At 45.8% G+C, this 27,020-nt stretch overlaps 1 protein-coding gene across 11 annotated transcripts in view; it reads right to left on the reverse strand.

The window, feature by feature from the left end:
* DIP2C (disco interacting protein 2 homolog C) overlaps window positions 1–27,020 on the reverse strand; it is a 408,190-nt gene that overhangs the window by 42,195 nt on the left and 338,975 nt on the right. For all 11 annotated transcript variants that reach the window (XM_053225170.1, XM_053225168.1, XM_053225171.1 and 8 more), the window contains 3 exons: window positions 20,142–20,272; window positions 11,319–11,487; window positions 9,142–9,312 (listed from right to left, as the gene is read on the reverse strand). In XM_053225170.1, the coding sequence (XP_053081145.1) occupies window positions 9,142–9,312; window positions 11,319–11,487; window positions 20,142–20,272 (471 nt within the window). The remainder of the gene's footprint in view (window positions 1–9,141; window positions 9,313–11,318; window positions 11,488–20,141; window positions 20,273–27,020) is intronic.

A 27,020-nucleotide genomic window follows, 5' to 3' on the forward strand; every position in this document is an offset into this window, starting at 1 on the left:
ATCTTCTACGTGCTGATTTTTAACGGGAGAGAGATGTAAAGTCTTCAATTATGACTCTGAATTTATCTCCCTTCCCTCTGAATTCTGTCAGTTTTGTTTCACGTATTTTGAAGCTCAGTTTTTGGGTGCATATGCATTTAGGATTTTCGTTTTACTGGTGAATTGACCCTTTAACTATCATGAAATGGACACCTGTTCACTTTTTGGTAACCTTTATGTCTAACACATTGTTTTTTGTTTTGTTTTAAATTCAAGTTAGTTAACATACAGTGTGGTATCTGGTTTCTGGAGTAGAACCCAGTGATCATCTCCTACATATGACACCCAGTGCTCATCCCAGCAAGTGCCCTTCTTAGCACCCATCACCCATTTAGCCCATCCTTCCACCCACCTCCCCTCCAGCAACCCTGGGTTTGTTCTCTGTAGTTAAGCGTCCCTTACGGTTTGCTTCCCTCTCTGTTATTATCTTGTTTTTCCTTCCCTCCCCCTCTTCCTGCACCCCCCCCCCCACCATGTTCATCTGTTTTGTTTCGTCTTTTGCAGACTTTGTGTTTACTTTCAATCTGTCAATACCCTCAAAGTTACGGTGTGCTTCTTGGAACTACATACAGCTCAATCTTTTTAGCCTGACAATCTCTGCCTTTTAACTGGCCTACTTAATTTACATTTAATGTAACTGTTGATGTAACTGTTTCCTGGTCCCTTTTGTTTTTGTTCCTCCTTTCTTCCTTCCCCCCCGCCCCCCACCGGCACAGAGTATTTTGGGTATAGCGTTTTATCTGCTCTATTGACCACTTTGTTTTAGATGTTGAGGTAGACGTTAAAAGTTGCATAATTTATCACAACCCACCTTCACATAAGATGGCTTTATGACAATGAACAGCAGCGTATTTCTGTCTGCCTCCCTGCCTGCCCCGAGGTTTGTTGCCCCATGTGCTGCTTCTACTCAGGCTCAGAGGCCTCAACTGTCTTTTTGTGCGTTGGGCAGTTAATAGTCTTTAAAGAAATGTAAGGTATTTACATATCTATCCAGTGATAGAAAAAAGATCAAACATTTACCTGTGTTTACCTTTCCAAGCATTCTTCCCTTCCTCCTACAGGTCTGACCTGCCTCGTGTGATTGCTCTACCTGAGCACCTCAGCCAGACTTTGCTGAGATGATGTCCCTCAGCTTTGCGCTGTCTACAGAATCTGTTTTCTTCCCAAGAGGCACTTTCACTGGATAAATGGTTTTAGCACTTTAAAGATAGCACTCCACTGGATTCTGACTTGCATTGTTTCTGTCTTTTCTTGTCCTTTGTGCATTTTATAGCTGCTTCAACACCATCTCTAATGTTGGCATTTGATGAGGGTGCGACCAGGTGTGTTTTTACTTACTTGGAGCTCATTGAGATGCTGCGTCTGTAGGTTGACACCTCTCATCAGTCCTCACCATTATGTATTCAAACTGTTCTTTGTCCCATTTCCCTCCCCTGCTGGGATCAGACTACATGGAGTCAGACAACCTGAGGTCACCCCAGAGATCTCAGAGACCGGTCCATTTTGTATCTTTCCTTTTCTCCTTGTCTTTCAACTTGGGAGAGTTTCTACTGATTGGACCTGAAGTTTACTCACTGGCCCTCTCCCCTGCTGCTGGAACCATATGGAATCTTCTGTTCCTATGTCTGCAGCTTACATTTCTAGCATTTCCATTTGCTTTTTTGTAGTTTCTGTCTTTTGGTGATCTCTTCACGCCAGGTGTGTACCTTTTCAATTAGATCCTTTAACATACATTTCATAGTTATTTTAGAGCTGCTGGTAATCCCAGCATGTCTGCTCTACTGACCATTTCTTCTTATGGCCACATACTAGATTTCCTTTTCTTTCTGTATGCCTTTTGGTTTTTTACTGTAAGGCAAGCATTGCATTTAAAAGACCAGTGGAGGCTGAAGTAACAAACATGCTACTCCTGGAAAGGGCACACCCTTCTCTGACCTCGTCTGGGTGTCTCAGTGAGTATGTTGCAGGTGGTCTGGGCTCTCCCAACAGCTCCAGTGAGGTGCCATTCAATGCTGGCTTCATGACAGGGCAGGACCAAGAGTTGGAATCTGAGACTCTGGACACCAGCTTTTTGCCTGATGAGGTGGTTCTCCCTTCTGTCCAGCTGTCTCCATTCTGGAGCCCAACATCCAGCCTTTGGAAGGCAAATGTGCCGTGTTTGGTGAAGGCCCGGGGGCTGAGAGGCACGTGCTCCTGACACACCTCCATCTTCAGAGTACAAGAGTACTGCACCCAGCAGCGTGGGGCTGCCCAAAGGAAGGTACTCGATTCCTGCTCTCTGCTCAGCCCTCAGTCCCTCTGCTTCCCACCCACGGAAGGCCCACAGCCTCTCAGAGGAAATGGTTTCCCTTCCAGGGCCCCTCCTGAGGCTTCAGAATCCTGCTGCTTTGCTTTTACTGGAGGCCCGAAGAACCTTAGATGATTCTCTCGGCTCTCCTGCCCTGCAGACCCCTCTGGACAGGGCTGGTGCAGGGATGCAGGCTGACGGAGCCGTGCTCCTTGGGATTTTCACCCTCCTCCCCCCACTACACGCCGCATCAGCGCTCTGGCTGGTCTCTGGCGAATTCCTCCTGCCGCTCCTGTGCCAGGATGAAAACTTGGGTCTCTTCTCTCCACAGAGGACTTCGGTTCACTGACGCTTCTGGAAGCTTCAGCTCTCTGATGGGTCGTAAAGCCCTTTAACTTGTATATATTAACCGGATTTTTTTAATTGTTACGGTTGGAATGTGACTTCTACAGCCAGGTAAAAAATGGAAGCCCAGACTTCTTTTTAATAAATGTCTCTTTTAGTAACATCAAGCAGAGCCGGTTTCTGTGGTTGGTGTTAAGCATTTGACTGAATCAGAAATGGGTATCAGGAGTGGCCGCAGTGAGAGACTGGCAGGGAAATGAGTGGGTCTGTTAGGGCCAGAGGTAGTGAAAATCCAGCTCACGTGCCAGGCCAGACGGTGGCAGTCCGTGCCGCGTACTGACTAACCAGTTAATTAGCTAACTTTCACCAAGGTCAGCAAACCCACGTGCAGAGAAGAAGCCTGCCTGCTTTTGCAGAATTTCCCAGGAACACAGCCATGACCGTTGGCTCACATGGCACCTGCTTCTGCTTGGAGCTATGCTGGCAGAGCAGGGCTGTGCAGACTGGCCATATGGGCCACAGGCCCAGGCTGCCTGCTCTCAACCCTGCAAGACAAAGTGCTATGAAGGCTTCAGGACAGACGGCTGCCAGGCCCCCCAGCGTGAAAGCATGCAGACTGGGAAGCAGGGTGGCTGTGTCTGTGAGCGCAGCTCAAGTGGAAGGACCAACGAGCTCCTAAGCCCATGGTCCCAGTTCAAGGCACAGGCTACAACCTAGAACTTCCTGTGACTGATAATGCACCAACTCAAGCCAAAGTGAACTGACAGTGAGGTGGTCACAGGTATTCACCCGCAGGTGGACAGCCCATCAGGGTGTCTGGGACCCTACGCTCTCCCTGTGGTTACCCCCAAAGCTCCAGAGTGTCCAGAGGGGAAGACACACGTGGAAAGCGGCAGGTCTGGCGCCAACTGCCTGTCACTGTGGTCACTTCATGACTAGCACACGCCCAGAGCAGCCCTACAGAGGGACGCGTGAATGTGCCTCCCCTGTCCCTCCGCCCAGGATCCTACAGAGCCCGTCCGTCCGTGGTGGTGGACTTTACAACCTAGTGCACGGCTTCACTATCAGCAAGGGAAGGGCTACCACCTAGAAATAGCTCAAGTGCCGACGCTTCAGCTCATTTCTTCTTTGGACAGATGGTGGGTGTGTTACTACTGGTTCTAAAAGTGAAAGCCACGTTAGGAGAATGTTTTAGGGGGCAGGCGACATGCAAGAACGGGACAAAGAGTATGTGCTGATTTGGCCAGACAGAGGGATAGGCTGAAACAGCAATCAGTCACCCCTTTTGGTCACCAACCATCTGAACCCTTTTCCTGTATTTGGGGGACCCTCCCCCTACCTTTGGAGCTGTGAGGGATACAAGGCCCCCGTTCTGTGCAGTAACTAAGAACGGCCCACACTGTCCTCCCCACCACCCCAGAGGCCAGCATGTGACCAGGTAACCGTGTCCACTCACGGCTCCAAAGTCTGAGCTCCCTGCAGATGTGCTGGAAGTGGGGCTGGCATCCAGGACCAGCCGCTCAGTGGTGCAGTTTACAACACCAGTGTCCTCCCAGGAACAGCGCTGGGGCATGAGCTATTCCTGGATGCATGGTCCCAACCCAGGTCCTCGAGCTCCTGGGATGCTTGTGAGCATGACTCATGGTGTCTTGGTAAATGCATTTTCATTTAAATTGCCAAAGAAGGTTCCTGCTGTGTGCAAATCAGAACACTGACTGGTGCACTGGTAACCAGTACAGGTCCATGGTCTCCAGTGTTCATCTTCATGATCTGGGACAACACAGATCAGCAGGAAAGGGTGTGTGAGTTTCCACTGAATATGACTAATTCCAGGGAGCATACAACCCCCTACGGCCCCTCGTTTATTTTTATTTTGCTCCATCTAAAAGCACTGGAGGGGGAACAATGAATTGAGAGCTCAAATTAATGAAAGTATTATAGTTATTAATTTTAGTTTGAGAATTACTTAAGATTTATATTGGCCTCTGAGCTTCCTGTTTTTTTTTTCCTTTCCAACAATCAGTGACTTCACTTTTCATTATCACAGTGGCTGTATTTCTCCTGCATTTGTGAGTTTTAAGATTTAAGGTTGGCTATAACTGTTACTATTGATTTAGTCCCATACAGCTATTTATAATGAGTTTTCCTCCCAAATAGTTAATTGTTATTTTTCTAAAATATAATAAAGATCAAAGTTTCTGTTCAAGGTGACTTTAAAGTCTTAGAAAAAAGATGACCTCATCTTCCCTCCCTTCTCTCTGCTGGGGAGGAGAATGCTCAGCTTTCTGTTGCAGTGAGCTAAATTTCTTACTCGAATACAACCGAAGACCTTTCAGCTTATACTTCTGACAAGAGCAACTGTGACTGGAGGTGACGTCTTTTTCAAAAGAGGTTAATAAGCACGTGACACTTCCTAATAGCACTAAGTGAAATTTATGTCAAACTTAATTAAACTGAGAAGTCATAATTTGACCTAATGTCCGCTTCTGTCATAGATTTAACAAATCCAAACCATTTTAAAGCTGTTTTTATGGCTAAAGATTCTGGGAAATGTCATCTCTAAGTATAAAAAAATGGCACATACTTCTGCGTTTCTTTCTTGTCTACAATATACCAGTATTTCGTGTAAAATCCAAGGCAGCCACACTTAATTTTATGGGTCCATTCTGCCACCACTGAGCTAGGACGTGGAGCTCAAGGGGGATGTGCCAAAATAATTCAAGTGGCAGGTCCTGCCTCGGAACAGTAAGCAGGTAAATAAGTCACTTGGCTTCTGAGACGGAAGTGCTGAGTCAACAGCATGGAAATTATACCTCAATTTTCTATTTTTATGACGGTCTCACGTCGCAATTTTTTATATGTGCGCATTTGTATATTTGACAATGATCCATCGGTCAATCTTCCTGGTTTTGTCTTAAATCACGCAGGGCTTCATGCAGCAGTGTAAGCAAGCGGCCAGCACTGCTCTGAGCTGCCCAGACGCCTTCCCTGTAGGCCCCCCACCCCCACAGCAACAGACTGGAATGCCTCCCTCAGCGGCCTCCTACCCACAAAAACACGGCTTTCACAGTGCCCGATTCAGGTCGCATGCAACAGCGGGTCTGCCTTAAGACACTAGAGAGGAGGACACCTTTAGAAACAACTCAGGTTCTCCTGGTGTTCACTGTCCGAGCCTGCTTGGATCATGTGGTCCGTGAGCAGTGAAGGCCCTGTCTCTGCCTCCCTGCTTGGTCGACGGGGGACGTTCACTTAACTTGTCTGAGCCTCAGTCTCCTCCATCTGAACAAAATGATGAACTTACCCCCAGTGAGGTGTGGGGAGACCCAACCAGATGCTACCTGGAACCGCAGGGCCCAATAGTCTGGTCAGAGAACGCTTGTGTCCTGAGGGTGAACGTCTTCTCGCCTAAGTTGCAGGCCCGGGACCTGCGACCTGAGCTAACTACACTGAGGGACAGGGAACCCTTGATTCTCGCTGGCAAGGGAGAGCTACAGCCAGGCCACGGCTTCGATATGGTGGACACTCATGCCATGGGCTCACTGCGGAGGGGACTCATCATTGCCACAGAACTACTTCACACCGGAGGCTGGACTCTTAACAAAAAACCGCGCCTGGTTTCTCCAAAGTGATCGGTATCTGCAGCTAACGGGATCGAATTCTGGTCTTTTGAGAAGGTTGAGTCAGCTCTGAGCATCAGCTGTGCGACCACATGAGACACTGTGCGGGGCTGAGTCCCTCCCTGACTGTGGGACCAGAAGCTGTTTACAAAGGGGTAAGCCGTGGCAGAAAGCGTCAGGTGTGAGGGGTGAAGTGCCACGGGAGGTCAGAGCAAGGAAAACACTTCCAGCTCGAGAACTCAGAGGGCCATGGACAGAGGTTTTTGTCACATGAAGATGGCAGAAGGGCAGTTCAGGCCAAGAACAGCACAAGTCGCGGTGCCCAGGAGTAAAAGCATCAGACTCTGTGGTGGAGAATGGCCTTTAGTGTAAAACTGCAGAGTTGGGAGGGATGCTTGGGGCTAGATGACGAGAGTCAGAGCGCCATCCGTGAAAACCATTCTTGCAAAGTAAAAACGATCCCCTACCCTGTATCTCCATGTAATGTTAAGACCCCACTTTAGTCTGCAGTCATAAAAACCTGTCCACCGTGTGACTCGGCCTTCCCCCGAAGAGCAGGGACCCCTTCTGAGAGTGGCAGGTGTCCCCACAGAACATGGCTCGTGACTGCACGGCCGAGGCCCCACCCCATCTGGCAGTGTCCCTCCCCACCCACTAGGCACCTGGCAGAGGGGAGGCTCCTTCCCGCTCCCGCTGGGGCCGGTCTAGAGGACGTCGCGCCAACTGGCAGGCCCACAGTGAGGACGGCCGTCAGTCCTCCTGAGAAGGCGTGCCAGACAGTAACGCGTCAGCGGAAGACAAGCGTCCCCGCTCAGTGACTGCACGTGTGCTGCTGGTTCTGCCAGTTCTGCTCCAAGGGGAAAACTGAAACGCCCAACACCTTTACACACTCAAGTCCAGTATTTGGAACTGAGGGAGGATTACAGCTTTTTGTGCTTTTGATAGTTTTACACCAAGGCATTAACGGTATTACTTCTGGGTAAATGGAATTATGGACTTAATCATTTATTTACCGGCTAATCTGTATTTGCTGTTTTTCTGAAATACTCCTTTATAAAAATATTCAATCCGTAAGAAATTCAGAAACGTTCAGGGTATTTCCCTTATGTGTGTAAACATTCATAAACTTCAGTGTTGTGTGTTTGACAAATCTCATTAGGCACTTGTGGGTCAAGCCCTACAGAAACGCCGTGGGAGCGGGAGCCATGGGTGTCCCCTCGGACCGTGGGCTCGGCTCGCAGCCGTCCCCCACGCCTGCTGTAACTTGTGCTACGACTCATGGAAAACTAATGTTTCCACTGACCGGCCCTGCCTCAGGCTTCTGCCTCTCTGGCTTCCTGGGGCACTTTGCTGAGATACCACCTGCTGAGGGGGGGGGGGGGGCTTCTTTGACCCCCGTGTCCAAGTCGCTTCACTCACTCACTGAAAAAGCCTCTGCATGTTCACTCTGTACCTCACTGATTATAAGGAAATGCCCAATGAGGGTACAGTCTGACTCAGGTGACTCAAGGCTCCTTGCCGTCTGGGGGCCCTCCCTTGAGCTGCAGGGACACTGCTGTATGTGAAGATGGGGTGCTGCCTCCTCAAAGCCAGAAAACCCCTCCATCCTGAAGCATACCTGGCCCCACGTGTTTTGGCAAGGGACCATGAGCCTGCATTGCTTTTTAGGATACGCTTGATCTCTGCCGACTTTCACTGATACTAACCATTCAGAAAAAGGAAAAGTGGCTGAAAATGAGTTGAGAATAAAGCAAACAAACAAGTGGAAAAAAACGTAAAATGTACGAAAATATTTCAAGATGCTGCCAAGATTCCAAACTAGCACCATGCCCACGATGGCAATGCCCCTCTGGATGTAGTAGAAAGTTAGAAAAGAAAAAAAGAAAGAAAGAAAGAAAGAAAAACCCATCTGCAGCTAATGTTTCTGAAGCAATCACATCAGACCAGTCACATGGCAAGAGGCCCTCCTTGGCCAATATCTGTGGCAGAGCAGCACCCAGAGTGCTGGTGAGGACGCGGCCACCCCGGAGCTTTCTGAGGTCACCCGTGGGGGTGACTGTGAGCAACCACCTCTGGGGTCAGAAATGCAGGACAGTGGGTGGGCAAGTCGGGAGGAGACCTGTGTCAACATGCCCCCTTCCAGCACCTGCTGTGACTGGCGTTTCTATCTCTCAATATGTTCGAGGAACAAAGTCTACAGCTGTGCCCTGTGATGGAATTCCTGTGTGGCTTCCCTGTCCTCGTGTTCAGGCAGCCCTGACCCGGGACAGAATCTCCACGGATGGGTGTGCCAGTGTTCAGGGTTCAAAGAAAGAAAGGAATAGTGAGGAGGGTCACAGGTGGGCTTTTAGCCACAGTTGCCACAAGAGTATCTTACGAGGACTGCCTCACACCCATGCCACAGAGGTGCAGCCAATCACGACTGATCATTTCCAGACTGCCATCCCAGCAGCCAATTCCCAAGTCTGCTAAAGTACCTGGCATTCTTCCTACAGAAATTACTGCCTGTACAGGATTTCTTGCCACAGTGAAACCTGTGTCTAGTATGGCATCTTTACAAAGCCTGACTTCAGGAGTCTGGGCCAACTGTTACTCACGTTAACAAAACTTAAACTGTTTCAGTACAGAATAAGTTCTACGAATGCTAGTTATGAGTCATGGCTACTGACAAACGCAGAGTGAAAAAAAAAAAGAAAAAAACCACAAACAAGTGTGTACCAATCACATGCATTTGATTAAAGCGTGTCTTGTACGCGTAGCTCAGCGTCGGCCAAGGAGACTACCCCCACTACTCTGTGTGCCTGACATTTACAAGTCACTCTGACTGGGGCACTTAGGGATCCATGAACCCACCTGCAAGCAAATGGCCAGGTTCACTCTGCAGCCGAAGGAGGTGCTTACAGCCCGCGGGTGGAGACCCAGGTCTTTAAAGAGCTTTGAGAAAGACTGGGTGAGCGCTATCCGAGGCCGCTCCTCTGCCACGACCACACAGGTCCGCACGCGGGACAAGTCCAGGCCCCGTGCCTAGAAGCAAGGACAGCGGTGAGACGTCAGCCTTTCAGGGCTCAAGGGTGTGACCTTCTCAACCAGATGGGTGGAAGTCACACACACTCCACACAGATACTCATTCCCAGGGGCTGGTGTCCACATTGCTAATTAAACTGTCCTAGGACATGCACGTGGAAAAAGAAATCATTCAGGTACCAGATTATCAAAGACACCGCTATAAACAGATCTTAAAAACCAGCAAGATGCAGCAGCAAGGAGCACGAGGAGGCCAAGCAAGGTCCTGGACAAAGTAATTAAGGGACAGGGTGTGTGGAAGCAAGGAAGCACCTGGATACACGCCTGTAAGACACGGATACACAACAGCACACGCTGCCCATGAGTGAGAAACCCTACGTTTAATGTAACAGTGGAAAAGACACATTCCTTCTGGGTCCCATGAGACTTAAAAGGTTACGCCAAATTCTCACGATTAAGAATGTCTGAGCACACCTCAGTTCTGCGCCAAATCCAGTGAACTGACCCGGAGGAGGGCCTCCCATGAGGGGAGCACGAGACTCTGTGCGGAGGGCGCTTCCCGGCTGGGCTGGGGGCCCGTGGGGTGGAAGGAGCCGCGTTTATGTGGGCGGCGGGTGGCGAACGATGGTCTCCAGCAGAACATGAGCAGTGGGAGGACGTGCGGCACAGGCAGAGCCACGCAGCCCTCCCGGACCCCCCCCCCCCCCCCCCGCCCCTGGCACAGTGGCCTGAGCACAGGGCACGGACACAGGCTCCTGAACAGTGCAGGAGACACCAGCTCAGGTCACTCTGGCACCGGGAGCTCGTGCACAGATAGGACCTCACAGACAAAAATCACACAGAAAACATTAAAACTGGGTGATACCAACGATCGTTCACACAGTTGCGTGTTTGGGGCGGCAGTGCAGCCTGCGTCTCTAGATGGCGGACCTGGATGGAGCCAGACATTCCAAACAGGGCTCCAAAATTCATTAAGTGTAAGAACTTGCTAAGGGTGCCCAATTTCTCTGTCACGTAAGTGTCCTCATCTTTAAAATGGAGACAGTAGTAGTTTCCTCTTCACACACCCGTTGTAAAGGTTAGATGAATCAACACGTAAAGTGCTTAGAAAGCACTCAATTGTGTCATCATTCGTGAAAGGTACTCCATGATTTTATAAACAATACGGGTGGATGTAAGTGATAAGTAGGTCTTACAAATTTCTTTTCCTATATATATTTATAATTTCAAGAAATTACGCCTTTATTTACATAACTTAATGTGAATGTTATCTTGTATTTCTTTTCTTAAGCTTAATGCATTAGTTCTAAACAGGAAAACAAAATTCAGGATATAAACTTATTGCGTAAGTATTTATTTATACTTATTTATATATACGGACAATTTACGTATGCCCATGCACACACACATACACGATATAACCTATATATACAAAAAAAAGATATAAGCAATGGATAGTTATCAGAATATAAATCAACACAGGTGTATGACTATTCTCTCCTCCCTCCTTACTTGGATGATGACTACTTCATTTACCATGAAAATATGTCTATCAAAATGTTATTGGTTTAAGTGGAAGGAAATGCTAATATTTTGATTAGCATGCACACCTATAAATCAGGGTGATCGAGGAAAACAAAAATGAACAGCTAAATTCAAATTATCACTTGAACACCAGCATCACAGTAAAATTAACTCCACAGAACAAGGCAATTCACCAACAGAAGAAAAGGCAATTTAGGGCCTTTCAGGCAGACCTAATGGAATCACAGACGACAGTGCCACACACCCTGACCTATAACTCTTGGTGGCAGTGGGAAATCATCTTCTAAACTAAGGTTTTCACATGAAATCAGTCTTGGAAGCTTCCGGTGACAGCGGATTATATCTCGGTTTTTGTGGACAATCATTTTAGCACCAGCAAACCCTCCCCATGCCCTCTGACAGCGAGCTTCCCTAGGATGCTGGCAGGTGTTCCCCTGGAAGCCGGGTGACAGGCTGCTTACCTTGAGTGATTCTGTCTGTGAGCCCAGCCCCTTGGTACAAAGTTCCATCACTGAATAGGAGCAGAACGTGTCCCGGACTTTGTACTGACTCACGGCAAGAAGCCACAAGGCAGGGTTGGTTTCCAGCTCAGAAGGCGGGATGAGAATGGACTGGTGCCCAGAGTACACGCTGCAGAGACAGACAGAGGGGCCGGGTGAGCAGGGGGCCGCAGACATGCGCTCGGCCCTCCAGGTTTGCAAACACAAAATGAAAGCGAGCTCATGGAGACACAAAAGAACTATAGGAATCATGGTTCAGTGGCTGCCTTTTTGAGCACTCGTCTGAAAATGTAAAAGCAGAGAGGCTGTTACATTTCTCCCAAAGCCGCTACATTAGCAAAATGCAGGAAACGCGGGGATGAATTTATAAAACTGTATGCTTTCTTTAGCGGAGCGTCTAATCAAGTCCTTTGTCCATTCTTCTTAGGTCATCTCTAGGCCCAACGTGGAGCTTCAACTCATGACCCTGAGATCAAGAGTCACACACTCCACTGATGGAGCCTCCAGGCCCCTTGTCCATTTATAGTTTTCAACTGGCTTTTATTGCATTACTGATTGAGGAATTTTAAACCCCAGTATGTTGAAACCAAAATTCAAGACGTGTGAGAGTCATCCGACGGTGAGTAATTCACATGCACACACACGCTGTCGTAAAGCTGCATGGCTTTCTCTTTTACTTCATTACTTAACAGTAACCTGTAAGCTGGGAATGTTCCTTAATCTGATCGCCTAGGAAGGAACAGCACAGTGAGTAAAAGAGAGCACCGCCATACTTCGTTTCAACAACCATACGCCATTCACTATGTGCACACACGCTGTATCGGCTGCACTCGGGCATCTCCGAGCTCACTCAACTGCCACTGTTACTTTGGTGAGTAACAAAGTCCCACATAAACCAATCTTCCCTTTCAAATGAGAGTACTTCCTCCAGGGAGGAACAAATACTGACTCGAGAGAGTGGGGGGAAGCGTGCGGAGGAAACCCCACATCAGGAGCCGTGGCCCCACCACATGCCTGGGCATGCCAGCAGAGAAGTGAAAATCATAAGCAAGAACTTAACAAGCAACTGATACAACCTTTGGATGCATTAGAATCAATACCACTTAAAAGACCCTGTTTTTGCTTCAGAAAGCGCTTTAGTCCATCACTACGTACCCCTCCGACGGTCCTTCAGGAAGGACCTGCTGTGATGCAGTGTGACGACTAAGGGGCTGCCCGGCAGCTGCCAGGGCTCAGGATGGCATGACCCCCCCACCTTGACCTGTGACCTCTCTACCCTTCACAGGTGTGGCCCCCATACCTTTCTGCTAATGCCAACCCCTGACAGCTTTCAGAGGTCATACACTGCCAATATGGAACATTTCATGAAGAATATGGTCTTTTTAGACCAACGAAATGGGTTTGCTGGCAGATGGGTTCTCAAGGCAGATCCCACAAATCTTACATCCAAGACACGTGTTTAGAAACTGCTCATTAAAGGAAGACAGGATATGTAACCACATCTGAACACAGTGACATCTGTGCGGAGAAGCAAACGCACACGCCAAAGTACCAGCACAGGTGGCACACATAAGTGGGACGAGGGGTGTTTTTCTGGCCCTTTATTATTTTCTAGAATACTCTCATTCATTTCTATAGAATGTAACACACACACACACACACACACACACACACACACACACACACAATCTCTAACCCGGAAACATCCAATCATACATTTCCTATCAAGATGACAAACCACGGGAAGTTGGGAGTACTTCAGTACTTCTAATGGAGAACTATTTATCACAACATGAGTCGACAACCAGCGTGTGTGCGAAGACAACCTAAGTGTTATTTGAGGAAGGAGGCGTGATAGCCAAGTGGGAGCAATTTTTTTTTTTTTGAGAGACAGAGACAGAGAGCACATGGGGGAGGGGCAGAGAGAGTCCCAAGCAGGCTCCATGCTCAGCACAGAGCTGGACTCTAGGCTCGATCCCACGACCTTGGAATTGTGACCTGAGCCAAAACCAAGAGTTGGATGCTCCACCGACTGAGCTACCCAAGCGCCCCAAGTGAGAGCAGCTTTTTAAGAGATAACTTTATTAATGAGAACGTTTGGATCTTTCTCAATCCTTCCGCGTCAGTATGAGAATAGACCCTCTGTATTTAAAGGGTTAACCAAAAGTGGGACTAGAATCAGAGCCAGTTCCGAGCTGATTTTAGATGAAATTTCAAGAGCTCTGAGGATCCACTACTGTTCTTAGTAACCAGGAGAAAAGAATAGCATACGCACAACTTTGAAGTTTCCTTTGAAATCCTGCCGATGGGGAAGTTTTGCTGGGCACGCGGTGACACAGAGCGAGTGGCACACCCCAGTGGGTCCCCAGTTAAGGTGCAGTAAGTTACTTCTACAGTCAATGTCACAAAGTCACTGAGGACCCACTCTGATGATTACAGTGCTCCGAATTCTGTCGGGCTTTCTGTCCTTGGGAAGCTAACTTAGGTCCTTAAACATATTACTCGGGAGATCAAATAACATCACCACAGCCCTACGTGCGTTACGAGGCCCAGGCAGCCCGTTTCTGCAGCTGCTTACACAAGCTGTCCACTACAACTGCAGGTAACAACCATCGCACATTTCTGTACAAGTGTGGCCCAGAGTTTGCAGTCTGTGGAAATAAACTTTTCCAGCAGCTCTCCTACACAGAGCTGAGACTCTTTAAAATGAAAGTTTCCCTCTGGTTTAGGAAGTTGGCACGTCTCGTGTTCTCACTTTTGGGGCCTATTTGTGCGATTTTCAAAGTAACCTTCCAAGAATTACACACTTGGGGTCTGACACCAACCCAACGTCCCCATTTGCTGTACTAGTATGTCCAAGGGCCCACTGATACCACCGACCACTCTTAGACACGTTTTCCCAGGGGCCATGAGGCACAGCGCTCTCCTCTCTGCTGCCAAGACCCTTTCCTAGAGGCGGGAAGCCCCTGAAAATGGGGACACATAGCAGGAGGGCACTGCCAAGTAGCCTGACTTGATGCAAAGTGATGGTTTGTTCGGCAACTCTGGGCACAGTCTTACTCTCTGTCCCTTGTATCACAGAGCTCCAGAATCAACTCACACACACCTGCTGTTGTCGGAATTACAGCCTTTCTTGGGAGATAATGTGTTAATTCCAGTCAAAAGCCTCCAGGCAGCATGAAACAGGAAGAAATAAAAATAATGGAAAATGTACCTCCATGAAATTAGCATTAGAAGAACCTCAGGGGCAAAACTGGGATCAAATATGGGATCATACAACAGCCAACAGCCTAAGATCTAATGAGCCTGCACATTACGAACCTCATAAATGATAATTATCCACTAGGAAGCAAGCATCTCACTTCTTTGAGAAGTGATGGGGCACAGTTTCCTGTTAACAGCAAATGTTATTCAACCTGTTCATGAATCAGGCTTAATAATACAACTTAACTAATTACCCTGCATGATTTTTATTGCAGCTCAAATATACACAGTCGCTGTTCCTCACCAAGGACTTTTACGTTTTCAGTGCCAGGTTCCAAACACGGTCAGTGACGTTTGAGCCACACATCTTAGGGAATCACAATGCAGGTAAAACCTTATGATGATATTCCTTTCAATGATGGCAATTTATCATTTGCATATTGTTCCCAGGGTTTTATTTTACAAATACTATCGTAGGGAGATTCAAATGCAGAAAATTAAATACAAAGCATCCATGAGTAGTTTTCTCAAGAATACACATCAGGACAAGTGATCTGCTTCCTCTGAACCATTCACACATGGAAGCGCTGGGTCCCTGTGCGGAATTCAAAGCTAGAGAATGCCAAGCACACTTATGAAAATTAAGTACAGCTCACCGTTCTCCTCATTCCCACAAGTAGGATGGAAGTCAACAATAATGACATCTTGATAACAGAGGACAGACAGGAAGCCCGACTCATGAATTTTTTATATGCCCTTTCCTTGCTCAGTCCAGCAGATGCTGATGAACGGTTTCATCTACTAGCCAGCACTGACGTCTTGGCGGTAGCCACAAATACTTCCGAAACAGACCTACGTGATAGCAGGTTGCTTATACTGAAGACGTTTAACCTCTGAGAATTTCTGGAACCTGAAAAATTCTAGTTTAGATCTGAACTTCAAAGAGAACAAGATGGCTAAAAAGACACATGCGGGTAAAAAAAAAAAAAAAGTTTAAAAAAAGGAGGGGGGGCTCAGTTAGCTATCACAACTCCGGCACTTGGAGCAAGGCAGACGCGGGGCGTGACGACACACAGCGCCCTGCGGGCTACTGTCTCGTGCTCTTCAGTTATCCTGATGACGGGCGGTCTTCTTCTTTAAATAGTTTCACTTAGGTATAAAGCACGTACCATAAATCCACTCACTTGAAGCACGGAATTGAAAGGATTTTACTAAACTTGCAGCGTTGTAGAATTATCACCACAACGCAGTTCGAGAACACTTCCATCACACACATGTATGGCTTGGGTCCACCTGGCTCAATCGTCCTTTGACCCCAGCCCCAGTTGACCACTGTCCCACTTTCTGCCTCCATAGACTTGTCTTCTCCACACATTTCGTGTAAATGGCGTCCTATGATACAATCGTGTGATACGTGGTATTGGAGCCTGGCTTCTTAGTGTGACGTTTTGACGTTTATTCACACTGTAGCTGTATTCCATCACGGGATACGACCAACACTGTCCATCCAGCAGCTAGGACGTGTGCACTGCCTGCTTCTTTTCCTCTTTTTTATGAAGGCCGCTACGGACATCAAGTCTTTGTGTGTTTTTCCTTCTCTTTGGTAGACGCCTAGGAGTGGAATTGCTGGGTCATGTAGCGAATTTATGCTTAATTTTTAAGAGCATGCCAAACTTAAAAATGTTACCATTTTACATTCCCATCAACAACATATGAGAATTCCAGTTTCTGAACACCCTTGGTTATTGTTGCTCTGTAGCACAGTTCTGAAACTGGAAAACAGAAGCTTTCCAACTTGTTATTTTCTGGGGTTTGTGGCTGTATCTGCTCCAGTGGGTATGAAGTGTCAGCTCACTGGTTTTAATTTGTATTTTCCTAATGAATGTGAAACATCTTTTCATGCGTTTATCGTGATTTGTGTATTTGTGGTGAAATATCTATTCAAACCTGTTGCCCGTTTTTAAATTCATGTTGCATGTTCCCTTCTGGAGTTTTAAGAGTTCGTTTTGTATCTGTTTGGAAGGACTGCATCAGGTTATGATTTGCAAATACTTTCCCCCAGTGTGTGGTTTGTCTTTCCAACTTTCTATCAAGTGCCATTTGATGTGCCCAAGTTTTTAATTTTACCGAAGCCACATTTACCAATATTTCTTTTATGTATTGCCCCATATCTAAGAACTCTAACTTGAGATGAAGATTTACTGATTTGTCTTCTTCCAAAAGTTTTAGTTTTTACATTAAAGACTGAAACCTATTTTGAATTTATTTATATGATGCAAAATAAGGTTTAAATTAATCTTTTTGCAGGTGAACGCCCAATATTCCCAAACATCGTTTCTTGAAAATACTACCCTTTTATCACTGAACTGTCTTTGCTGAAAAGTGAAGTGACCATATGCAACAGGGCTATTTCTGGACTCTCTATTGTGTTTCATTGACTATTTTTTCTGTATCTACCTTCCTACCTACCTTTCTGCCAGTATAACACTGTCCTGGCTACTATAGTAAGGGTTGAACACGGGAAGTCTGAGTTTTCCAACTTTGTTATCCTATTCCAAAATTGTTTTAGATATTGTGGGATCTTCCTTTATATTTTAGGACAATATCAATTTCTGCAAAACAAAAAATATGCTGAGATTTTTGACAGGAATTTCATCAAATCTCTAAACCTATTTGCAAAGAATTTCCATTTTAACAATATTAAAACTTTTAACCCATGAATATCAACTATCTGAATGCTTTTAAAGACACATTTGATCTTAAAAATATTTTGAAACAAGGGCGCCTGGATGGCTCAGTCAGTTAAGCATCTTACTCTTGGTTTCAGCTTGGGTCATGATCTCATGGTTCGTGAGTTTAAGCCCTGCATCGGGCTCTACGCTGACAGTATAGAGCCTGCTTGGGATTTCTCTCTCTCTCTCTCTGACCTTCCCCTGCTTGCATGCACTCTCTCTTTCAAAATAAATAAATACATGAATATTTTGAAACAACTCTGTTATATCTCAAGTCTCAGATACACAATCCTCTATTTTGTGACTGAAGGGAACTTTAGAATGAAGACATAAAAAATTGTTTCATTCAACTTCTTAAAAATGTTCAAACAATCCAAAGTTACAGAAAAGTTTTGAATAGAAATACTTTTTCCCCTCTTGAATCATCTGAGGGTGAGTCACTGACCTGATGCCCCATCAACCCCAAATACTTCAGCAGGTATTTCCAATAAACAAGTTTATTTTCCTCCACAAAGCCGATTCAGGCATCAAAATCAGGGATCAGATACGTTTCTTCCACCCAAGTCTGGGACCCTCAGTCAAGTTTTGCCAGTTGTCCTGATGGTGTCTTTTACAGCGAAAGGAGCCCGTTGGGAGACAAGGCCACAGATGCCATCGGCCTGCCTGGGGGGGAGTGGGGTCCTCAGGCCTCTGTGACACCGGTGTCCACATGCTGCTTTCCGTCCCTCCTTAGTCTGTGTCTGATGCTCCCTGGCTTGGAGTCAGTGAAGTATCTTTGCCAGGAAGACCCCGGATGGAATGCTGTCTTCCCCGCTGCAACCCTCTGGGTGACACACCCCTGCCCCAAGTCTCCACCGTGAAGGTTCTCTCCTTCCCGTCATAATTAACTACTATTTTCTAGACGTCTGCCGTAGCAATGGAGCTTTTAATCTGTTCATCTGTTTGTCTGAATAGTGAAATAATTTCCCATTTTATTCAAAGCGTTATCATCTATCATAATCTTTACCTTGATGCTGAAATTCCCCCAATTTGGCCAATGGGAGCCCCTCTGAAGGACATGTCACCGCCCTACTGTGAGCACTTTCTTGCACAAAACGACATCCAGGTTCATCTTGTTCATTTCCTGAAGGCACGCGAGCCCATCTGAGAGGAAACCGTGTGTGCAGGATTTATGGGTGTTGGGCATCCTCATCACCACTGGGGGTGGGGTGGGGGGGATGCTCCCAGGTCTGGTCTTTAAGCAACTCTGATGGGATCTGTTTCTATAGAGGACCTCAGAAGGGAGAAGTCTGTAGCTATGGTATACTGATTTCTAGTGTTGCAGGGGCAATCGACAGAATATTGTGATTCTGTGACTGCTGAGTGAATTTGCAGGAGGTGTGTTCATTAGGTAAAGGTTCCTTATAACTCCTTTTAAGAGCCCCCACCATGCCCTCACTGCTACTACTAAGCATCCCGTATTGGTGCATGGACGTTGGCGAAGCACTCCATTGCTGGCTTCAGCTTTACCGGCACCTTGCCAAGTGACACACAGACAGACACATGGACAGTCTCCTATAAAGTAGGTAGGTCAGGGCGGCTTCCTTCCTAGTTGGCCAAGCATGTCTACGGTCGCTGGCACTACTGCTGGAATACCACATCCTAAACTATTTCCCGAGAGGAAAAGTTACCCACAAGGCTACTGCATTTTACAGTGAGGCAGAAATCATTAAGTATTTTAACTCAATTCCATCTGCTCTCTCAAAAAGTTTAATTGTTCTAACTGAAATGTGTTTTTCAAAAATATAGGATTGGGTTTTAATCCAACTTCGTATTATTAAATATTATGAATGCATTAGAATAGCTGAGGGGCACATTTAAAGACATTAGAGAACGTCGGCCAGAAAAAAGGAAATCCTAACCACTTTCATACTGCAGCATCTCCGTTTTATAACTATGTTAGTGCATGCTTACAAAAAAACTGTACGCGTACTTGAAGGTTTATGGTGAAAGCATGCTGTCTGGTGATTGCATTAAAAATCGGAAGGGGACGTGAAACAAAGCGGGCCAAATGTTGGTCCACGGGGAGCTGGATGGGGGGCACTTCATGTACTTAAAGATGTTCAAAGTGCTAACGATAAAACCATAGTACGCTACACCAGAAATCAAACTGGGAGATGGTATACCAAAATGCTAATAGTGCCTGTTAACTGGTATCACTGGGCAGCATGATTACTGAGGTCTTTATGTTATTGCATATTTTCTACAGTTTCTTCAGGGAACACATATGCAGTCGGACAAAATGCCAATGAACTTCCCCAAGTTCATCCTCGCCACAAGCACCTGCTGACCCTTCTCTGGGCTGGACGCTGGGTGGCTGCTGGCTGGGGGGGGCGGTGACCGTGGCTGGGAGGTGAGGGGAGTGCTCATGGAGGTTGCTCCCGGCCTTCCTGCAGCTGACGTTCCTCCCCCGCCCGCGTCAGGGACAAGCCTGAAGGAAGAGAGAGCCTGAGCTCTCACCTGCCGATGTGACACAAACTCCAGGCCGAGGATAACTGCTGGGAGCCTCGGGCTGGAGTCCTGAGCTTGGAAAACAGGGGGCCCCACCAGAGAGCCTCCCAGAATGTGCCCAGAGTCTGTCATCTCTGCAGGTGTCAGCAAAGTTCACGGAGACCACGGTCTCCAGACGCTGCGGAATGTGGAATCCAAGGGGGGTTGGCGCAGGGACCCATGCGGGCCCCCTGCAGCCAGCCCCTCTGCAAGTGGAAGTCCTCCCCAGACGTTAGCGTCTACTCTCCCAACGGTCTCAAGGGGGGGCGCACGCGACTGATTTCCTCGTCCTTGTAAAGACGCTGAGGACGACACTCACCTGCAGAGGCACCACAGGACAAACCCAAGTCCGCAGTACGGGTCCAAGCAGATGGCCACTTCTCTCGAGGGGTAGAGCTCACACTGCAGCTTGATGGAGCGGCAGAAGGCACTGGTGGCTGCGTGGCACATCTGGAAGACAGCAAGGCCGCCTTCAGTCCACGTGGCCGACACCCAGTGCCCCAGCTGGAGTGACCCCCTCCCGTACCCCAACAGGAAGCGGGCACGCACAGGGTTCTCCAGCGATCCCACAGCCCCGGGAAGAAGGTGGGGAGACACTAGACGCTGCGGCTCACGGCCCCTCCCAGGGGTGTGCCCGACACACGCCTGTCATGCGGCAGGGCCGGCAGGGTGCGTGGATGAACATCCCATGTCAGTGACAGGAACCAGGCTCAGAGAAGGTAGTGTGCTGAAGGTCACACAGCTTCGGGCCAGAACCAGCGTTAGTCACAGGACAACAGCCAAGCTCCCGTCTCCCCGCATCGCTGAGGTGACAGTAAGAGGGCTCCCACGTGATGGAAGTTATTGCCAAATAGCATAAAATATATCTCATAAAATCAGTTTTCTCACAGAAGCTTTCTAGCCAATCAAGCCTAAGAGGAAAAGGAAAATTTTCCCAAGTTTGTGGTTTGAAAAACATCTGGAGTTAACGTGAAGTGAACGTCCCATGCAGCTGAACCGTGTGGGGGGCTGGAGCAAGCACTCTAATACTCAGGGCCACCCGCCCCAATGCCTGGGGGAAGCGCCCGTGAGTCGCGCCGGCAACAGAGGTGAGAAGCCAGGGCCACGGCCACTTCTGTGGTAAGCGCGGGAGCCCTGCTAGGAGCTGTGGGTGGAGGGAGGTTTCGCGATGGATCCGCCGCACAATCCGCACAAGGTAATGCAGAATTACTCGAGAAGTGAGCACATACAGCTCATTTTCCCTTGCTGTTAAGGCCACGATATTTGCTTAAAGAAGAAACAAGGCTGGGTTTCTGAAACATGCCTTCAACCTCTGCCCGCCCACTAGATCGGGAGTCAGCAAAATCCTAGCTACCGAAATTAGCCACATTCCCAGATTCGCCACTAAAACAAACCTTGCCTGAACCCCTACTCTGTGCAGGCGTTATTTATAGCTTGAGAACAGTTCAGCTCAGCAAATACTAATACGTTAATGGAGTACATGCTGTGTCTCAGGCATTGTATTAGGTGCTCAGAATATAAAGAAGAATAAAACACAGCCTCTGTCTGACCCCAGGAGTTTGGGTCCAGTGGAAAATTGAGAGAGAACTCCGGAAACTGCAGGGCCTGTGAGCGTGTTCACAATGGGTGCAGAGAGCATAAGGAGGGCAGAGAAGGGGCTCTCATATCACCCTGGGGGACCCCAGTGTGCTCTGGGTCTTGAGGCTGAGTAAGCACAAGCAGAACTCATCAGAGTGACAGGAGCACAGACAGGTGAAGAAAAACGCAACCAGGAAAGCTAAATGACTCGTCTCCAAGCACCAGTCTTGGACCTGCCAACATCACAGCCCAACAGCCCACGCCGGAAGAAAAACTCCCAATTCTTAGGAAGTCAGACTTGTACGGATAAGTCGTTTTGAAAAGCCCCAGACAACAAGCTCTAATGCCCTACTCTGAAACAGACGGTGAGAGTAGACACAGTGGGAGGGAGCAGGGATGAGGGCAACTATATGTATTTCCGGGATGTGCCTCAGCTCTTCTCTTGGGTGGGTTTACCTTCCAGAGCAGTTTTGCTTTAGCTGACGTTAAAGTAAGTGTCCACTCCCTGGGCACACGGCAGCTGCACATTCGGTGGAAGGGAGAGCCACCACCAGTATGACAGCGTCCTGTGGGCAAGCCCAGAGGGCCACTGATCTGAAGGGAAGGGTCCTCCACACGACTTCCCCATTGAAGTGAAAACGTTTCTCCAGGGTCTATCAGAAATCTTCAGAGTTCAAATTCAACTTTCAGATGGTTAGTATTTTAAAACTTAAATTGAACACATAAACGTATACTCATGGGCCTTCTACTAAATCAGACATTAAATAGTGCCCGTTAGGGGGAAAACAGATTACTGGCTAAGTCTCTCTCAGCATTCATTCTATATTTGAATACTTAATGACATTTGGACCAAAAGCTGAAACTGAATCAAAATTTCTGAGAAACATGAGGACATGTGCAACCAAAGAGGTAGAAGAGAATTCAATGAGAAGACCATGACCAGATGATTTCAGTTGTTTACACCTCTCAGTATTTAAGGCAAATGGGTTTTCATTAAATGACATCACAACATATTTTACCTCAGGTACTCATCAAACAAACAATCAGAAGTTTAATAAAAACTTACGAAGATTTCAGAGAAAAGTCTAATTATTTATCCCTCTGGGATTACTAGGGTTTACATTTCTATTAAGTGGAATTACCAAGAGTCACGTCACTTCATCTGTTTCACGGGTAAGTATCTTTATCGAATCAAGATGTAACATTATAGCCCCCACTTCTGTAGACCATGAAAATGGTACGATCACAAGTGTGTGTTTCTGTTTGGCTATGACAGGAGGCAGCTCAAAGCCCCTCACCCTGGTATGAAAAGAAATCTGTACTCCAAAAAGCTTTTGAAGAATTATTTTATTTGATATTGCACTTTATTTGGTGTGTCACCTCAGATTCTACTGAAAAGCAGAGGAGAGGATCCTGGGAAGACTGTCTCCATAGCAACCAGACAACAACTGTGTCAGAAAATGATGAGACTCTTTGGAGTTCTGGAGTCCGTTTAAGTCTTACAACTTCCCGAGGAAAGTTTGGGCAATCAATGGTAATTAATTTTGGAAAAAGTAAGATATTCCCATTTAAAAAAAAAACAGTTGTGGGAGCTCATCACATTTAAGTACTCATTAATATACTCAATTACACTCAGACCTGCCATGAAAGAAAGGCTCAAGGGACTACTGCAGATTGAAATAATAAGATATTAGACATATCTCAAAGTCATGTGAATAAATTTAGATCTCAGCAAAAGTAAATACAATTCAATTATAAATACTAGTATAATTGTAGCAATACTTTGTAACTCCACTTTTCATTTTCTATATGATTTAAGACACTAATATGGTAAAAAAAAATAATCATTAGCTGAAAAAATGATTGTTATTGTAACTTTGGGTTTAAATTCCACTTTTTTCCCTATATAACTTGAGACTTAACAAATGCATTTAAAAGACTTGCTACTACATATTTTGGGCCATGCAGTATATAAAGATATAACTTTGTGACATCAGCAACTGAGAAAGACGGGCACGGAGCAGTTTTGTGTGTTCCTGAAATTAAGCGAGTATAATCCAAACTGGAGTACTGCGACTGTAGGGTGTTCAACTCAACCCCCACTGTCACCTGAGTGACACAAGCTGTAGAATATATACAAAAAGAATTCAAATGTTTCGCTACAAAAAAAAATCAACTAAGCACAAAACAAGACAGTAATGCAGGAAATGAGTAACAGAGAAGTTATTTTTTAACTTCTTTTTAATGTTTGTTTATTTTTGAGAGAGAGACAGAGAGAGACAGAGAGAGAGAGCGAGAGAGAGCGAGCTGGCAAGGGGCAGAGAGAGAGGACACAGAATCCAAAACAGGCTCCAGGCTCTGAGCGGTCAGCACAGAGCCCGATGTGGGGCTTGAACCCACAAATCATGAGATCATGACCTGAGCCAAAGTCAGCCGCTTAACTGACTGAGCCAACCCAGGTGCCCTGCAAAAGCAGTTTGACTGCAGAAATTTACATGAAAACTTAGGCTAAAAAACAAAACAGATCTCACATCAACCTAACTTTACAACTTAAGGAATGACAGAAAGAACAGACTAAACCCCAAGTCAGAAAAAGGAAGTAATAAAGATTAGAGCATAAACAAACAGAGGGTAGAGAAAGAGTTGACTTACTGAAAGCAAAAGATGGTTCCTCCAAAAGATCGACAAAACAGACAAACCTCTAGTTAGATGGACTAAGAAAAAAGGAAGGAAAATTCAAAATACTAAAATCAGAAATGAAAGTGAGGACATTATGGATTCTACAGAAACAAAAATAATCAGAAGGAAGTACTATGAACAGTCGTACACCAACAAACTGCACAACCTATATGAAATGAAGAAATTCCATTTCATGGAAATTGAAACCCAAATTATCAAGAAGAAAGACAAAACTGGGGTGCCTGGGTGGCTCAGTCGGTTAAGCGTCAGACTTTGGCTCAGGTCCTGATCTCAGGTTTGTGGTTTCAAGCCCACAGTGGGCTCTGTGCTGACGGCTCAGACCCTGGAGCCTGCTTCGGATTCTGTGTCTCCCTCTCTCTCTGTCCCTCTCCTGCTCGTGCTGTCTCTGTCTCTCAAAAATAAAGTTTAAAAAAATTTTAAAAAAGGAACACAAAACCTACCAAGACTAAATCATAAAGAATAAAAAATCTGAATAGACCAAAAGCAGTAAAGCAAGATCAAATCAGTAAAGAAGATTTTCCAGCAAAGAAAAGCCCTGTACCTGATGACTTCATTGCTAAAATCTATCAAACATTTAAAGATGAATACTGGTCCTTCTCAAACGTTTCCAAAAAATTAAAGAGAAAGGAACATTATTTTTTTAAGTTTACTTACTTATTTTTAAGATAGAGACAATGTGCACACAAACAAGGGAGGAAAAGAAAGAGGGGCTGATGTGGGGCTCGAACCCATGAACCATGAGATCATGACCTGAGCCAAAGTCCGACATTTATCCAATAGAGCTGCCCAGGCGCCCCCGAGAAGGGAACACTTCTTAACTCATTCTATGAGATTAGAAAAACTCTGATACCAAAGCCAGACAAAACACTATAAAAGCAGAAAACTACAGACCAGTATCTCTGTGGAACACTGATGCCAAAATCCTCAACAAAGCACTTACCCAATTCGGTAGCACATTAAAAAGCTTATACATGAGTGGGATTTATTTCTGTAAGGGATTGTAGGCTCTACAAATGAAAACTCAATCAATGGGGGCACCTCACTGACTCAGTCAGAGGAGCATGTGACTCTTGATTTTGGGGCCATAAAGTTAAATCCCACAGTGGGTATAGAGATTACTTAAAAATAAAATCTTAAAAAAAATCAATGTAATATATCATATTCAAAGAACGAGGGGGAAAAAACACATGATATCTCAATTGATGCAAAAAAAAATCTGACAAAATTCAACATCTTTTTATGGTAAAAACACTCGATAAACTAGGAGTAGAAAAAACGGGCTTCGGGGCACCTGGGTGGCTCAGTCGGTTAAGCGTCCAACTTTGGCTCAGGTCATGATCTCGCGGTCCATGAGTTTGAGCCCCGCATCGGGCTCTGGGCTGATGGCTCAGAGCCTGGAGCCTGCTTCTGATTCTGTGTTTCCCTCTCTCTCTGCCCCTCCCCCGTTCATGCTGTGTCTCTCTCTGTCTCAAAAATAAATAAACGTTAAAAAAAATTTTTTTTAATAAAAAAAAAAAAAGAAAAAACGGGCTTCCACAGAATAAAAGCCATATATAAAGAACACAGTAAACATCATACTCAGCCATGAAAGACTCAACACTTTACCTCTATGATCAGCAATAAGGCAAGGATGCCTGTTTTCACTCTTTCTATGCATAGTACTAGAGGTTCTAGCCCAAGCCATTAGGTAAGAAAAATAAATAAAAGGCATTCAGATTAGAAAGGCAGAAATAAAATGATCTCTTTATGGATTAAATGAACTTGTATGTAGAAAACACTAAACATCGTACACAAAAAATTGTTAAAAATTGTAAATTCACTAAAGTAGCAAGATAAAAAGTCAACATGCAGAAATCATTTGCATTTCTATACATTAAGTGAAAATTCTGAAGAGGAAATTAAAACAATTCCATTTATGATAGCATCAAAGAATAAAATGCTGAGGAATTAGCCAAGGAGGTGAAAGACTTGTACAATGAAGACTATAAAATATTGCTAAAATATAAAGACACACATAAATGGAAACACACACCATATTCACAGATGTCAATACTACCCAAAACAACACAGACTCAGTGCAATCTCTATTAAAATCTCAATGACTTTTTTGTGTAAGTAGAAAATGCATAGAATTCATACAGAATCTCAAAGAAATCTGAATAGCCAAAACAATCTTGAAAATAAACACAGTTAGAGGACTCCCTCATCCTGATTTAAAAACTTACTACAAATATACAGTAGTCAAAAGCAGTGCAGTACTGGCACAAAAACAGACATACAGATCAACAGAACAGAGAGCCTAGATATAAACCCTTGCATATATTGGCCAACTGATTTTTGACCAGAGTGCCAAGACTATTCAGTTGGGGAAACAACAGTCTTTTCAACAAAGTGCTAAGAAAATTGCATTTCCAAATGCAAAAGAACGAGGTTGGACCCTTACCTCACACCACACAGAAAAGTTAGCTCAAACTGGATCAAAGACAGAAATGTAAGACCTAAGACAATAAAACTCTTGGAACAAAACAAAGGACAAAGGCTTCATGATACTGGATTTGGCAATGATTTCTTGGATGTGACCAAAGGCACAGGCCAAAAATGACACAGAATTGGAGTGTATGAAAATTTAAAGATTTTGTGCATCAAAAGACACCATCCACAGAGTAAGAAGGCAATCCAAAGAGGAGAAAATTAATATACAGAATATACCAAGAACCTGTAAGACTCAACAACAAAAAACCAAGCCATTTGATTCAAAGGACATGAATAGACATGTCTCCAAAGAAGACTTACAAACAGCCAATAACTGCGTGAAAAAAACGCTTAACATCACTAATCATTAGGAACAACAGTGGGCAACAGTATGGCAACTCCCTCCCAGGTTAAAGACGGAAACTACTGCCCGACCCAAAAATTCCAC

Source organism: Acinonyx jubatus, chromosome B4 (assembly GCF_027475565.1).
Source record: "Acinonyx jubatus isolate Ajub_Pintada_27869175 chromosome B4, VMU_Ajub_asm_v1.0, whole genome shotgun sequence".
NCBI lineage: Eukaryota > Metazoa > Chordata > Mammalia > Carnivora > Felidae > Acinonyx > Acinonyx jubatus.